Source organism: Phascolarctos cinereus, unplaced genomic scaffold, assembly GCF_003287225.1.
Source record: "Phascolarctos cinereus isolate Bilbo 61053 unplaced genomic scaffold, phaCin_HiC Scaffold_4;HRSCAF=312, whole genome shotgun sequence".
Taxonomy (NCBI): Eukaryota; Metazoa; Chordata; class Mammalia; order Diprotodontia; family Phascolarctidae; genus Phascolarctos; species Phascolarctos cinereus.
The window spans coordinates 75,223,228-75,239,461 of record NW_027555847.1 but is presented as its reverse complement, the minus strand read 5'-3'; the positions used below and the strand labels follow the sequence as shown (position 1 = coordinate 75,239,461).

The 16,234-nt window shown below is 36.4% G+C and overlaps 1 protein-coding gene across 4 annotated transcripts in view; it reads right to left on the bottom strand.

The window, feature by feature from the left end:
* Window positions 1-1,205: 1,205 nt before the first annotated feature.
* Window positions 1,206-16,234, bottom strand: part of ZPBP (zona pellucida binding protein) — a 155,219-nt gene continuing 140,190 nt past the window's right edge. For 2 of the 4 annotated variants that reach the window (XM_020981333.2, XM_020981331.2), the window contains one exon: window positions 1,206-2,618. In XM_020981333.2, the coding sequence (XP_020836992.1) occupies window positions 2,527-2,618 (92 nt within the window). In that variant the 3' untranslated portion in view covers window positions 1,206-2,526. The remainder of the gene's footprint in view (window positions 2,619-16,234) is intronic. The other 2 variants (XM_078152272.1, XM_078152271.1) reach the window with 1 other exon arrangement.

Sequence of the window (16,234 nt, the reverse complement as noted above, 5' to 3'; positions counted from 1 at the left end):
CACTATCAAGTATACCCAAATAAATCTGAGTAGTGAAAGGGGGCAAGGACCTCTTTGTCTAATCAGTGGGGAGGGAAACAATCAGGAATTGCCTTTTCCCTGGCCACAGACATTTGATTTCGCAATTCCCTCCACGGCAAGCTATGTTAAGGTATTGACTCCTGCTTCCACCAGAACTCTTAAATGCTTCTGGACTAACAATCTTTATCTCTGCTTATTGATGATACCTTTAATCTGTTCTCTACTGCTTTCCACCTTATCTCCCCTCCCCATGGAACTACTAATTACTGTAAGCCTGGATTTCACCTAAATGTTTGCTGCCATTTCCAATTGCACACTTCCTAGTTTCTCACTGTTTATCTAGCCTTACCTCCTCCTTTTATCTTCCTTTTTGCTCTGAGTGCCCAATGTTTTCTGCCATTTCCAATTGCACACTGCCTAGTTTCTCACTGTTTATCTAGCCTTACCTCCTCCTTTTATCTTCCTTTTTGCTCTGAGTGCCCTCTTGGTTCTTGTCTGCCTACCTGACATCTGACCCACTGCATGCCCAGACCCTTATTCTAAACGACTGTCTTGATTCCACCTTCCCTTCCCAACCCTGACTATTTCTTGCCTATTCTGATCTCTGACATTACCTGAGCTATTTGCTTTCTCTAACTCCTCACTTAATACTACAGACCTGCTGCCACCTACATGCTGGTATGACATGGATAAGTGTTTTTTTATACAAATAGTTATTTAAGAGCAAACTTAACATGTTTAGAGAAATTAAATACATCAGTGATGTAACTGACCATACTATTCAGCTATTAAATATGATGATTTATAGGGATAGCATTGGTATTAAGAAGAGTGACTTAATACATCTGATTCTTCATAGCTGCTCTTCAAAAAATGAGTTTTATATGTTGAAGAAAGACATCACTCAACTAAGCATAATACCATTTAGTATATAACTGCTTACTCAGGAATAACAAACACTGGAAAAACATAACTATATATATGAATACAATTAATGATTTTCTATGAAAGTCCAAAGAACTCTGAGAGAAATTAGGGTGGACTTAAAATTTAATTCATAGTCTATTTCATATCTATTCCTTTTTGATTTGTTATTCATAGGAACATGTATTTGCACGAGAACCCCAAAGCACAACACATCAATCTAGTCAATCCTATCAAATAACAGACCAATTCATTTAAAATTGATATTTGGTAGATTCATTTAATTGAATTTTTATTTTTAAACAAATTTTATTACTGGTTCAGATGCAATTTTTCTTTATTTGTTAAGACAGATGCTTGTGGTTTATGTCTAGTAATATGAGGAAAAGAAGCTGGAGATAGAGGAAGAGGGAATAACTAACAGAACAAAGAGTAGAATTGGTAAATGCAGACATGAATCAATACATATTATGCTGAACACAAAAAATTTTGGGGATTAATGGTTTCTTAAGCTGTAAATTTATTTTTCAGAGTATTTATATAGAAAATTTAACATTTTAGCATACATAAATGACTACATATACCAACTCTGTGAAATTGGTCATTATTTTAACAATGGAGGGAATGAAACAAGGAAGTTAAATGATTTTTTTTTCCAAAAAAAGACAACTATTAGAGATAGAAATGAAATTAAAAGTCTTGAGTTCATTCTACATTGTCAAAATGGGAACATGCTCTTCCACTCTACTAATAAGGCCATTTAAAGGATGCTAAACACAAAGGTACATTAAAATCACTGCCACACTACATTTGGTACATTAAGGCCTGCAATGAAAACACATACCAGAATTGTCCCTAGTAAAATCCACTAGGTACAGTGCATATGGTTCCCTCCTATGTAGGGTCAGATTAATATAAATAACTACTTGGATTCCCTTTGAAACAACGAAAAAATCTGCAAAAAGGATCTACATGAAAAAGGAAAAAACTTAGGACTGCCTGGTAGAGTAACTGCAAACAGAGATCTGATTTATCAAAGTTCTGGAACTAAAGCTGGAAGAGACGAGCTCATCCAATTTAACCCCTTCATTTCACACATAAAGGGACCAAGTCCAGAAACTGCAGTAATTTGTCCAAAGTTCACACAGCTAGTAAGTGGTAGTGTGAGGATTAGCAATGGTGGTAGTGCTAGGAATTCAGATTCTCTTAATTCAAATTCATTATTTATTCTACAATATCTTTGCAGCAAGACTTTTAAAATTCTTTTGGCCTACTTCCATGTATAGGACACATAGAAAATATAGGATATTCTAGCAAATTTCTGAAGTACAGTGATGCAGGAAATGGTATAGATACATTTTATAATTTAAGTCTAGATAAAGAAATGATATTAATAAATTAGCAACTTTGGGATCCAGTCTTTTCAATCTAGGCAAGGTATTTCCACATTGTAATACCTGATTAAAAAGATGACTCATCATTCTTTATTTAAATAAATGTATTTTTACTTATGCAAAACGATGAAAATATTTTAACTTGTTAAATTTATTAAATTGTCAAGAAGCATAAAATAATGGTACTTTAGCATTTCTTTGCTCCATACACCATGCTGCTGTTGCACTGAAGGCACTGAGTTCCATTATGGGGGTTATAAGTTCCAGGTTTGCAGATCACTGTAAATAAAGAAAAAGTTAATAAATAAAGTATCTCTAAAAGGCCATTTGTGATATAAACGACTTAATTAGGTGATACATTCTCTAACATTTGAGTCCAGTAACATACAAAGGAGTTCGTGTTAGTTTCACATTTATGTGAACTCTCAATATTTTATTCCACAGACTGTAAGGTACCTTAATTGTTAATGAGGTCAGGTGTTTGCAGCACTGCTAAAACATTACCTTGCAGAACAGATGCATATAAACCATAGCCTACCAAGGAAAGTTATATTGAAGTTCACAGGAGGATGATAAATTATGAGCAGCTTAAACTAGGAAAACTCCTGCTGATATTAACAGGAATAATACATGAAACCTTTAGAATCAAGTTCTAAATAACTTAAGTGTTATCTTGAAAAAGGAAGGATAAAAGCATCAGATAAGTACAACATACTCTGCATTTGTATAGGTCCTTTTATATATACATTCTTCCTACTATTGATTGATCAGAAAATATTACAAAAAGCAAAACATTAAAAGTATAAAATGGGTCAAAGGTAAGCCCAGCAGCAAGAACTTATTTGACTTATTTTATACTTTTTAAGATCATACTTAAATTATTCACAACTTGATTCTAAGGTTTCATATATTTTCTCAATTTTTACTAGACAGAGTAAACTAGGAGCAAAGGCAGTTGAAGTGGAAGCAAGAACAACTCTAATTACATAGTCTCCATAGAGGAAACAGTTCCTTGACTAAAGAGAAGGGAAAGGGGGTGAGGTTGAGTATGAATCAGCAAGCTCAAGGGGCCGTTTTTGCCCAGCTAAGCATTTATATTCTTATTCCCAGATCAATATTAGCAGATACATAGGCTAAAACAATGTAAGAGCCCATTTTTTGAAGTCCTATCTTCATCATCTTGGGTGCTGTCAAGTCTTACTAACTGTAGACTATCTCATATACTAGGCCTGTTTGGAGATAACTCTTCTGGCCAGCAACCTTAAGGGTCTCCCCCTCCCAGTTTGATTTTTTTTTTCCCCATTAAAGGGGCCATCCCTTGACTCACTTCTTAAAGAGGCCTATTCACTGAATGGGTGTTACCTTACTTAAAGTGGGAACCTGAAAAGACCTTAGCTCATAAAGGCCAGGGTCTCCCATTGCATCCTGGGCCATCTCCAGTCCTCCTGATGAATATCTGGCCACTGGACCCAGATGGCTCTGGAGAAGAGAGTGAGGCTGGTGACCTTGCCCAGCCCTCCCTCACTCAAATCAAAGTCAACTTCAAGTCATGTCATCATCTCCCTGATTTCACGGTCCTCTTCGAGAACAAAGGACAAACACAACAACAACACAACAATCTGTTGCTTATAACCAGTTAACATTAACTCAAGTGTCTTTGGTTAAACATGCTTAGTAGGTCTCTTTCCTGATTCACCCCCTTTTTCTCCCCCTACTTCTACTGAAAATATTTTTCATTACTTTGTATAGATTTTATATTCATTGCCCTCTGTTGTACACTTTGTATCATCACTCTGCGCACACACACACACACACACACCACACACACACACACACACACACACACACACACACAGAGCTCCTTAAGGACAAGAAGTGATTCACTTTTATTTCTATCCCCAGAATCTAGAATAGTGTCTTAAATGTGGCAGGTATTTAATACATGTTTCTTTGAATCACTGTTCTATAGTGGAAGGCCAGTAAAAGTTACCTGTGACTAAAATAACTAAAATTCACATTGGTGCAGAAGTACAAATACTGTGAAACTTTTGTTGGCATGTATATGTGTTTGAGTACACATGTGCAAGGGAGGAATGTAGGAGATTTGGTTACATCAAAGGACAAAGTTGAAAGTGGCATAAATGTAATGTAATGCTATAAGTGTACAAGTTCACTGCATGTGATATCCTGGGAGATAGGAAATGATAACATTTTTAATCACAATAAAAATGTAATCTATTTATTGACTACATGCAAAGAGCTATAGAAGATACAAATAAGTATAGACATGGGGGACTTCTATATTAATAAGCTTTGATTCTAAATTGGGATGAAAAGACATAAGCACACAAAATGATTATTTAAAATTTGAAGCAGTACTTGACTGACAATTGGTATAAAGAAACAATCAGTTTCCTAAGACTTAGAGGAAAAAGAAAGTTCTTTAGGTTGGAGCAGAAAAGAGAAACTTCATTAAGGTGAAAGATAGCTAGGATTTAGGTAGATGGAGAAGGCATTTTTTTTTCTTTTGAGGAAGCATGTTGTACAAGATAAATAGCATGTTCAAGAGCCAGAAAGCAGACAATGTAGCTGAAAGAAAGGATTTCTGATAAGGGAATGTGATGGTAGGAAGAGAACAAAGGACAACTGAACAAGGAGATTTCAGAGAGATGAAGTAAAACACTGTAGTGTCACAAAAGGGAAGAGAGGAAAGAGTTTCAGGTGATGATTAACAATGTCAAATGTTGCAGAGTTTAAGGAGAATTAGAACTGAGCACAGACCATTGGATTAGACAGTTCAAAGGTCACTGGTTGTGACAGTGCAATTTCCAGAAAGAAACTGAGGCAGAAACCAACTTGCAGAAATCATAAACCTAAAGTTGGACCTTAGAAGTCATCTAATATGAACCCATTTTACAGAGGAAACTGAAGCCTGCTGTCTGGACAATGAGGTCACTTGCCCAAGGTCAATGGGGTATAAATGCCAGAAACCACATGTGAATCCCCGTCCTTGGATTTCCAGTCAAGTGCCTTATCTGATGTTCTGATACGCTTCATCTGACGATGTTCAGCACCACGCTGCCCTGAATGACTAAAGAAAGTTATTCTGCCAGACGCAAGTATGATTTCTACTCCTGGCTGCATATACACCAGGCCACTTTGGCTATCCAGAGTCCCAGAGAATTGCCACAAAACCAAAAGGCAGAGGTATAAAGGACAAGTTAGAGGCTTCCCATGGTGTTCAATCTTATTCCTCCTCCCAAAAAGCACTCTAAAAATTGACTCTGATGTTGATTTCCATGTTACTATAATAAATACCTCTTCCATATGATTGGCACTTTTTAAAAATAATCTTCACACATATGGTCACATGTTGATATCCTCACAACCACCTTTGAAGTAGGTAAGGCTGATGGTGTCATTCACATCTTACAGGTCAGTTAAGAGAGACCAGAGACGTTTAAGGTCACCTGGGTACATAGTGGTGGGGCCCAGGTTTATTTTTTAGCTTTTCTTCTAGTGTTCCTTTCATTACATTATACTGCCTCTCAAACAACCTGGTAAGAGTTGCCTCTGGCTTTCCCACACAACTGATCCAAGTAAAAAATTATTTTTCATAAATTGGAGGATAAGATGAAAATAGTGCCAATAGTAAGAGACCAGTGTGGAGGTAAAGGTTATGGTTTTTTTTAAAGGGGGGGGGTTGAGAAGCTATTTGCAGAAATTCAGCATCAGAAAGCCCTTTAGAACATAGAAGGTCAAAACACCCTAGAATAAGAGACTTGAGAATGTATATATAACTGAATAATGCTGAAATGAAGTGGTGAATATAGATAATTTACTAGAAAGTGAAACAGAATCATATCTAAAAGAGGAAAAAGGTCAAATAAAGATTTATTACCAAGACATTAGAAATGTATACACACTTTTAGTCAGTGAGAACCTAGAAGGAGAAATTGAAGATGTTACAATGTAGGAACAATTTTGGTAGAAAGGTCATAAAGGTTGAAGAGATAGGATCAAGAGCACAGGTGGAAGAATGATCCTTGAAAAGCAGGAAAAACTTACCTTCCTCAGAGCATCAGAGATGATGTGGAGATGGCTAATGATAAATGAATAATCTGAGTTGGACAGCAAGGTGTATTGAGGGGTTCTACACCACATAATCTCTTTGTTCTTACTAAAATTTAGAACAAAATCATGTTCCAAATGACAGAAGGGGTTTGAGCCTCGCAGGAATGAATAAAGGTTTGGAACAGATGCTTTCAGTGATAGGCTAAAGGATCAAGGAGAAATTGGAGGTGGGGGGAAGTGCTATTTTTGCAACCCAAGATGAGCAGAGAAAGTGAACAATATGATGAATTCATTCTGTGTCTTTTGGTTGAAAGTATGAATCTGGATGTAGAATGTATAATTTTCCTGGCTGGTGCTATGACATATCAATGATGTGAGAAGAGTGTGATAATGAGGCAGTTTTAAGGCTTCTTTCATGGAATGAGGGTGAGGTTGTACAAGTGCTACTGGAGAAAAGAATGAGAATTAAAAGTTTGCATAAATCTAGAGGCAGCATACACAAAATATGGCTCCAAAAAAGAGAGCCGAATGCTGAGAACACAACATGTATAGTCATGACTAAGCTTAGAGCTTCCAACAAACAAGGGAAATGGGTTGGCAGAGCCAGGAAGTCTAGATGGTATATTTTATGACTGATTTTGGATTCCTGGAATAGGATCACCAGTTTAGGACCTGGAAATACTGTGAGATTATAAATTGTGAATTTTGTAGATTTTTAGCCTTCCCTTGACACACTAGAAAAAGTATACAAAGACTTCTGGATCACATGATTAACAAGTGGAGGACTAGATATTTTCTCTGATCCTGTCAACCTCTCAAACTTCTTCAAAACAGAAATTATGCACCAAACATAAACAACTTCAGCTGCTCCATGATTTAGGAAACCTAGAATCCAAAAGAAGTCTAAAAAGTAAAGCAAGACAACTGATTACAACATTGAGTTCATTGGGCAAACCTCCTTTACCTCCTGAGCTACTGGCTGTGAGGCTGCACTTAGCTGACCCCAAGGACAAGCACCCTCATGCAGGCTCCCAACAAAACTGATGCCTGGTCCCTGGTCCCCTCCTCCCTCCTCCCTCTCTCCAGTGCTGTGGAGATCCCAGCTTCAAGCTGCAGAATTTTACTCAGCTATGACAGCCAGGCAACACTTTAGCAGCTTTCCAGGAGTAGAAGTTGGGGGAGGGGAGAAAAGGGGAGGGAGGGAGGTAGTAGAGGAAAGGAGGAAGAGGGAAGGGAGAAAGAGAGAGAAAGCAGCCTAGTCTGTGCTGTAAAAGATCTTTTGCAGGAAAGCCAGGAAGAGAGGAGAGAAAGAGGCAGGACAAGTGTCTGGGCTTGAAATAGAGCTTAACATCCCACCCACCCTCCTCCCAGAGCCTCAAAGATCAGAACTACAGAAATCAACCCTGTAGCACCGGCAAAATAGCAGCTCCCTAAATTGTTTGTGTCAGGCCAGAGTACTTAGTAAAGAGGGAAAGTGGCAAGTTCTATAACCCTACAAGTCATCTTGTATTGAATTGATCATAGTGGAATCATTGAGATCCAGAGCCCAGGGAAACCACCATCAGAGGAGTGAGAAGCAGATAGTGAATAGCAGGGAAAAACAAAGGTGAAGAAAACCTGAAATTACCAAAGATCTCAGTAAGAAGAAAACTCAAAGCCCTTGAACATAAGCAGAAAAATCGTCAGGGAAGACATTAACAGGAGATGGAAATATGGCCCCCAAATCTCATAAACAAGTTCAGGCATCTCTGAATAAATACTGAAAAACAAGGCAAAACAATCTAACACTTAAGGAAAACAGAGCACCCTATGGAATTTGAGGAGAACATGGAACCACAACACACTGTTTCTGAGTGATATAAAAGGGAAATGAGAATTATGAGAGCAGGATATATGGTCTACAAGGCAAAAATAATAGGCAGAATAGAAAAACTGCAATCTACAATGACAAGCCTCACCACCAAAGAGACAAAAAAAGAGAACAATGGATTGGGAATGCAAATACATAGAAATGAAGGATAATCTAGAAGAAGAGAAGAAAAAACAATAACATTAAAACAAATTATGCTCACTATGCAATCAAAATATGCAAATCTCAAAGACAGGATACATAGAGACAAGCTAAAGATTATATGTCTTCCAGAAGAACACCACAAGACAGAAAACCATAACACCAATATGAAGGAAACAATAGGGGAGAACTGCCTAGAATATCTGAAGATAGAAATGTCCATTGAAAGAATTTACAGATCGCCTCCAGAAAAATATCCAAATCTGCAAACCCAAGACACATAGTTGTTAAAATGTAACAAGTCAATTCAGAAACAAGTCCTGCAAGCAATCAGGAGAAAGACCATTAAATACAAAGGAAAGGAAATTCAAATATCACAAACCTATTCTGTACCTACAAGAAAAATGTAAGAAGGGAAAGCAGAGCAAAGATGGCAGAGTAAAGGCAGGGACTTAACTGAAATCTCCCAAATTCCTGTCCTAACAACTTTAAAATAACACCTCTAAGTGAATTCTGCAGAGACAAAAACAAACAAAAAAACAGGGTAAAGCAATTTTCCAGCCCAAAACAACTTAGAAGGTCAACAGGAAGGGTCTGTTTCACTAGGTGAAGAGTTCAAGCCAACAGCAGGTCACAGGGGCAACTGCAGAATAGCCATTGGATTCTGAAGCTCCTCATCCACAGATAGCAAAGGGGATGGACAATTGGTCAGAAGGAGATTTTAAGGGACCATTTACTGGCAACGGATAAAGAAGCTGTTGCATTGCTCATACTTGGTTCCAAGTTGCAGTCCCAGGGCACACACAGAGCAAGGGACAATGGTCACAGTTCCAGGGCAGAAAAGAGTGGTTGTGTTGCTCATAGATCAGAGTAAAGGCCAGGAGATCAGTGACCACACTTCTCCTTAGATCATACCACCTAGGAAGACGTGAAAACTTACAGACCCCCAGAACTAGTTCTGAAAACAGCAGCATGAAAATCCTGGCACAGGGCTCCCTCCACTCAGGGAGTAGAGCCAAACTTTAACATAAAGTTAAAAGTCAAGAAATAGGTTGGGGGAAAGGGGCAAATAATTAAAAGGAATCTGACCACAGAAAGCTACTATGATGACAGCAAATATCAAAACATAAAATTCACAAGAAGACAACAAAAATAAAACAGCTACTTCCAAAGCCTCTAAAAAAAATGTGAATTGGCCTCAGGACTAAAAAAAAAAAAATTCCTGGAAGAGCTCAAAAAGGACTTTAAAAATCAAATAAGAGAGAGAGGAAACATTGGGAAAAGAAATGAGTGATGCAACAAAATCATGAAAAAAGAGCCAGTAGCTTGGTGAAGGAAGCCCAAAAACTGAAGAAAATAACACCTTAAGAAACAGAATAGGCCAAATGGTATTTAAAAAAATAAAAGGCAGAGAAAAGAAAAACAACTTAAAAATCAGAATTGGCCAAATGGGAAATGATGTACAAAGATATCTCACTGGGAAAAATAACTAACCTAAAAATAGATCAAACAGCTATAATTTAAGAATTATTGGACTCCCTGAAAGCCACACTAAAAAAAAAAAAGTTTAGATATCATATTTCAAAAAATTGTCCAGGAAAACTGCCCTGATATCCTAGAACCAATGGGTAAAATAGAAATTGAGAGAATCCACCAATCACCTCCTACAAGAGATTCCAAAATGAAAACTCACAGGAATATTATAGCCAAATTCCAGAGCTCCCTGGTCAAGGAGAAAATACGGTGAGCAACCAGAAAGAAACAATTCAAACAACATGGACCCACAGTCAAGATAACACAAAATTTAGCAGTTTCTCCATTAAAGGATAGGAAAGCTTGTTATATGATATTCTGGAGGGCAATGAAACTAGGATTACAATCAAGAATCACTTACCCAGCAAAACTTAGTATAATCCTTCAGTAGGAAAAATGGATATTTAATGAATTAGAGGACTTTTAAGCATTCCTAATGAAAACACCAGAACTGAATAGAAAATTTGACTTTTAAATACAAGACTCAAGAGAAGCATAAAAAGGTAAACAGGAAATAAAAATCATAAGTGTTCAATAAGGTTAAACTGTTTAAGTTCTTACATGGGAATATCATACTTGTAACTCTTAAGAACTTTATCATTATTAGGGAAATTAGCAGGAGTATATATACATATTATATATATATGTATATATATATATATATGCAGAGGGCACAGGTGTGAGTTAACAATGATGGGATGATTTTTTAAAATAACATTAAGGGGAGAGAAAGAAAGAGTTATGCACTTGGAGAAGGGGGAAGGGAGTGGGTAAAATGGGGTAAATTATCTCACATAAAAGAGGCATGAAAAAAACATGTACAGTGAAGGGGAAGATGAGGAAATATCGGATAATTCCTGAACCTTTCTCTCATCAGAATTGGCTGAAAGAACGAATAACATACACACTCAGTTGGATATAAAAATCTATCTTACCCCAACAGGGACATAGGAGGGAAAGGACATCAGGGAAGGGTGATGGGGTTACTGATAGAAGGGAGGGCAGATTGGGGGAGGCAATAGTCAGAAGCAAAATACTTTTGAGGAAGGGTAGGGTGAAAGGAGAGATAAGGGATAAATGGGGAAAATAGGATGGAGAGAAACACATCATAATCACAACTATAAAAAAAATTACAGCAAATTTCTCTGATAAAGGACTCATTTCTCAAACATGTAGAGAACAGAGCCAAATTAATAAGAATAAAAGTCATCCCCCAATTGATAAATGGTCAAAATATATGAACAGGGAGTTTTCAGATGAAGAAATCATAGCTATCCATAGTCATATAAAATGCTCTAAATCACTATTGATTAGAAAAATAAAAATTAAAACAACTCTGAGGTGCCCCTTCACAGCTATCAGATTGGTTAATATCACAGAAAAGGAAAATGATAAATGTTGGAGGGGATTTGGGAAAATTAGGACCCTAAAGCACTATTGCTGGAGCTTTGAACTGATCCAACCATTCTGCAGAGCGCTTTGGAACTGTGACCAAAGGACTACATAACTGCATACCCTTTGACCTAGCAATACCACTACTAGATCTGCATCCAAAAGAATTAAAAAAATAGAAAAAAGGAAAGGGATCTATATGCAAAAAAATATTTATAGCAGCTTTTTTTGTGGTGGCAAAGAAATGGAAATTGAGAGGATGCCCATCAACTAGGGAATGGCTGAACAAGTTGTTGTATATGATTAGCATAGAATAGTATTGTACTATAATAAATGATGAACAGGCTGATCTCAGAAAAATCTGGGAAGACTTACAGTAAATAATACAAAGTGAAGTGAGCAGAACCAGGAGAATACTGTGCACAGTAGCAGCACTGCAGCATGATGATCAACTATTAACGACTTAGCTATTCTCAGCAATACAATGATCCATTACAATTCCAACGGACTTATGATGAAAAATGCTATCCACCTCCAGGGAAAGAATTTGTAGGAGTCTGAATGCAGATTTAAGCATACTTTTTTTACTTTATTTTTCTAGGGGTTTTTTTTGAGTCTATCTTCTTTTAAAACATGACTAATATGTAAAAAAATATGCTTTGCATGACTGCACATGTATAACCTATATTAATTTGCTTGCTTTCTCAATAAGAAGGAAGGGTAAGGGAAGAGAATTTGAAATGAATGTTAATAATTGTTTTCACATGTAATTGGAAAAAATAAATTTTTTTTTAAAAAGAAAGAAAACATAGAGAGGAAGGAATAATGTGTTCTGAAGAATGTTAGGGCTCAGAATGTAACCCAAGGTGACTGACTCAGCAAATCTGAACTTCTAACAACAATGAAAAAAGATGGACATTCAATAATAAATGATTTGAAACATTCTTTAAAAAAATTTGAGCTTATTTGCTTCTTGAACAGCCAAAGTAATAGAAATGCAGGAGGAGTGAATTAATTCAGGAGCCAAGAACAGCAATAGCAAGTGTAGCAGCACAGAGATCAGTAAGAGATTTCTTTCTAAATGCACACAAAGAGACAAGGGTGAAGGCAGAAATCAAGTGGAGGTAACAATGAAGAGGTGGGCCTGGGACATAATAGATAGAACCTGACTACAAATGAATCAATCATTTTTTCGGGAATGCATTACAAAAGGAAGAGGCAATGACTGCATTCCAAAAAGGGTGAGGGATGAATCAAAATGGGGAGGGAAGTAGAGGATAGAGGGGATTGTGTGATATAAATGGATGAAACTGAAGGCTAGCAATGAGAAGAAGGTGACCCCTGTGATTTCAGGAAGAGAAGAAGAACCTGTAGGGAAGTAGGTGAGGAGGGTGGGAGGATTGAAAAAGAAGAGGAAAAGGGATTCCCTGCTTTGGCAGTGGGAAGGGATTCCATTGATGAAAGCTCTTATGAGTGAGGAGAAAAATTCTGCAAAAGGAGATGGGGACCTGATGTTGGGCATAGTCTGGGAGATTTGGTATTTGAAAAGACCACTTCTCCTAACTTGGGAGGGACAGAGTTGGAATTTCGAAGTCTACTGGCACCTAGAAGAGTAGGAGTGCACAGATCCAAGGAGGAACTTTTGAGGTAAATGGAGAAAAGATAAGCAGAGGGAGGTTACAGATCAATGGTAGATTGCATAATCAGGAAATAAGGATGGGATGGGAGGCTTCATTTTCTTCTCTGTCACTTGTAGGAACTGACTTTGTTCTGGGAGTGAGGCACAATGGAAAAGGAGAATCTGCAGGGCAAACTCTGCAATGCAGTGGGAGATGCTGCCTAGAGAGAAGACCCTCAAATGGATACCTTGAAAATTGTTTTCATGAAGAACACAGGAAGTAAAGATTGTCTAGATAATTATAGGGTTCAGGAACCAGAAGATGAGGTCTACAGTAGGCAGAAAAGGTACCAAAAATGAAATTTTAAAAAATGAACAGAATTAGTTGAAAGGAAGGAGAGGAAGAATAATTGAGAGAGGTATGAGAGTGGGGAATTAAATTATCAGATAAAAGCAAAAAACAGAAGTGAACTAATAAGCAAAATCTCAAAAGGAAGGGGGTATTAAGTGGGAGGAGGGTAACAGGAGTTAGGGGACGAGAACCATTAGGACTAGAGCAAGCTTAAAAAAAGAATAAGCTAAAGTAACTGAAGCAACACAGTACTGTGTTTACAGAAGAATGGAAAAAAATTAGTAACGTGAAAAAATGTAAAAGATAAATGCACAAAAATATAAACACAACTCTCAATACTTCAAATATGAATTAAATAGAATGAAAAAGAGTGACAGATTGGCTAAGAAAACAAAATCTTACAATTTATTACAAGAAAACACATTTTAAAAAGAAGACAAACAGAAAATAAAACAGAGCATAGAAACAATTTTGCTATGTATCAAATGAATCCAAAAAAGTAAGAGTTACAATTATGCTACTGAAAAACAAACATTCAAACAATAAAAAGGGAGGTGAAAGGAACCAATATCACTAACAAACTTATATACATGAATGTCTTAACATTCAAATGCTTAAAGGAAACATTTATTGAGCTACAAGAAGACATAAACAGTAACCCATTAGGGACAGGAGGCTTCACTATAACTCTCTCATTTTTGGATAACACAAGCAGAACAATAAACACAAAGGAAAATATGGAAATGAACAAATTATGGAGAAACTAGAGTTAAAAGACTTAACAGTATCTTCTAAATAGGACAGCAAAAGGATAGATAGACGATGTGTGTGTATTTTTTTTTCTCAGCAGCACATGCAACATTTACAAAAACTAATCATGTGTTAGGGCACAGAGATATTGCAAACACTTATAAATAGGCAAAAATAGTTCATAAATCTTTTACAGACCATTATGCAATAAAAATAGTCATAAGTTCAAGGACTACAAACAAAAAACAGACCTAAATGAAGAGTTAACAATTAAACAAATGGGTCAAAGAATGAATCATAGTAACAATAATTACTTGAAAGAAAATAATGATGTGGTGAAACAATATACCAAAATTTCTAGGATGCAGCTAAAGCGGCCCTTAGAGAAAAAAATCATATCTCTATAAGAATATACTAAGAAGATGGAAAAAAGAGAGGATTGATGAACCAATTATGCATTTAAAAATTAAAAAGTTAACAAATAAACTTAAAATAAACACAAAAGAAGAGATATTAAAATTTTTAGAAGTAGAAAAATGCCACAGAAATGATGAATGAAGCTAAAAATGTTTTTGAAGACTAATAAAATTAATAAACCTCTAGCTATTCTGATTAAAAAGAGGACAGAAAATCATATCAATAAAATATCAAATGAGCAAGATAAAATGACAACAAAACCAGAAGAAATGAAAGAATTGTCAGAAAATATTTTGCACAGCTGTATTCAAACAAAACTGAGAATGCAAAAAAAAAAAAAGGAATGTCTTTGAAAATATAAATACCAAAACTATCAGAAGATCAGATCGAGACCTTAAATAACCCAGTCACAGAAAAGGAAATAGATTTAGCTATAAAGAAACTACCAAATTTAAAAACAAAAAACTTCTGGCCATGATGGACTCAAAGGAGAATTCTATCAAACTTTTAGTCAAGTGATACCATACTTCACTTTGACAAAATATTCTCAAAAATTGAGAAATAAATAACCTAACCAGAATCCTTTCATGAGACAAATATGGAAATTAGAAGAGGTAAACACAGAAGGTAAACTATAGACCAATATCATTACTGTATATTGACTAAATTTTTTAAAATAAAATCTTGTCAGACTACAGTTATTTATCCAAGAAATCATTCATTATAACCAAGTGGGATTTATGCCATGGGAGCAAGTATGGTTCAAAATTAGAAAGCCATCAGTGTAATTAATCATATTTAAAAACCAAACCATCCAAAACTACATGCTCAACTCAATAGATGCAGAAAAAACCTTTGACAGGTACAACACTTTTTTATGCTAACAATCTTACAAAGTATAGACAGAGGAACCTTATTTTAATATCATAAAAAGCATGTATCTAAACCCAAAAGCAAGCATTATATGAAATGAGGATGCATTAGAACCTATCTAGTAAATATGATGTGGACATAAGTACTCAACAAATGTATAACAAGGACACGATAATCTTTATTTTCCCCCACAGAAGTTGCTTAGGATTCAGAAGCTCATAAATAGATAACGCATAAAAAGATAGTAGTTCCTTCAGAAGGGAAATGAAGTTGGGGCTGCTAGTGAGACTATCACTTGACATGTTAATGAAACTTTTCTTCCCACAGAGTCACACACAGCTCCCCTCCCCAAGACTTTAGTCTCATGTGGTTTGTCTTGTCCTTCTTCCAGAAAGCAAACACAGGAGGATTCTGGAAAGATGGTACAGTAGGTCAGAAAATTACAAGCTCTCCAGATTTAAATCACAAACAAGACAAAATAGCAAATGTAGAGGGGTAAAAATAAACAAGAGTTTGGGCAGAACAGTGGTCCTTCTGGGACAATTGAAAGAAGATGTGAAGAAAAGTTCAAGGACCAAAGTTTGGTCCCATGAAGTATAAACACCTCCAGGGTAGTTCTGCCAAAACAGCAAGCAGTGAGCCCTGGGGCTAGATGGGTTGGGAGGTAGCTTGGGACCCAGCCACAGGAATTTTCACCTTCTGGACAGTGTGGGGAGTCAGGCATCTGAGCAGGGTAAGATTGAGGGAACCTCTGCTGATAAGAGATGCGAGACCCAGCTTACACCAAAGAGTAACATTAAATGGTCACCTGACCAAAAAGAATTCATAGAACTTTAAAAAGACTTTAAAAATAAAATGAGAGAAATTGAGGAAAA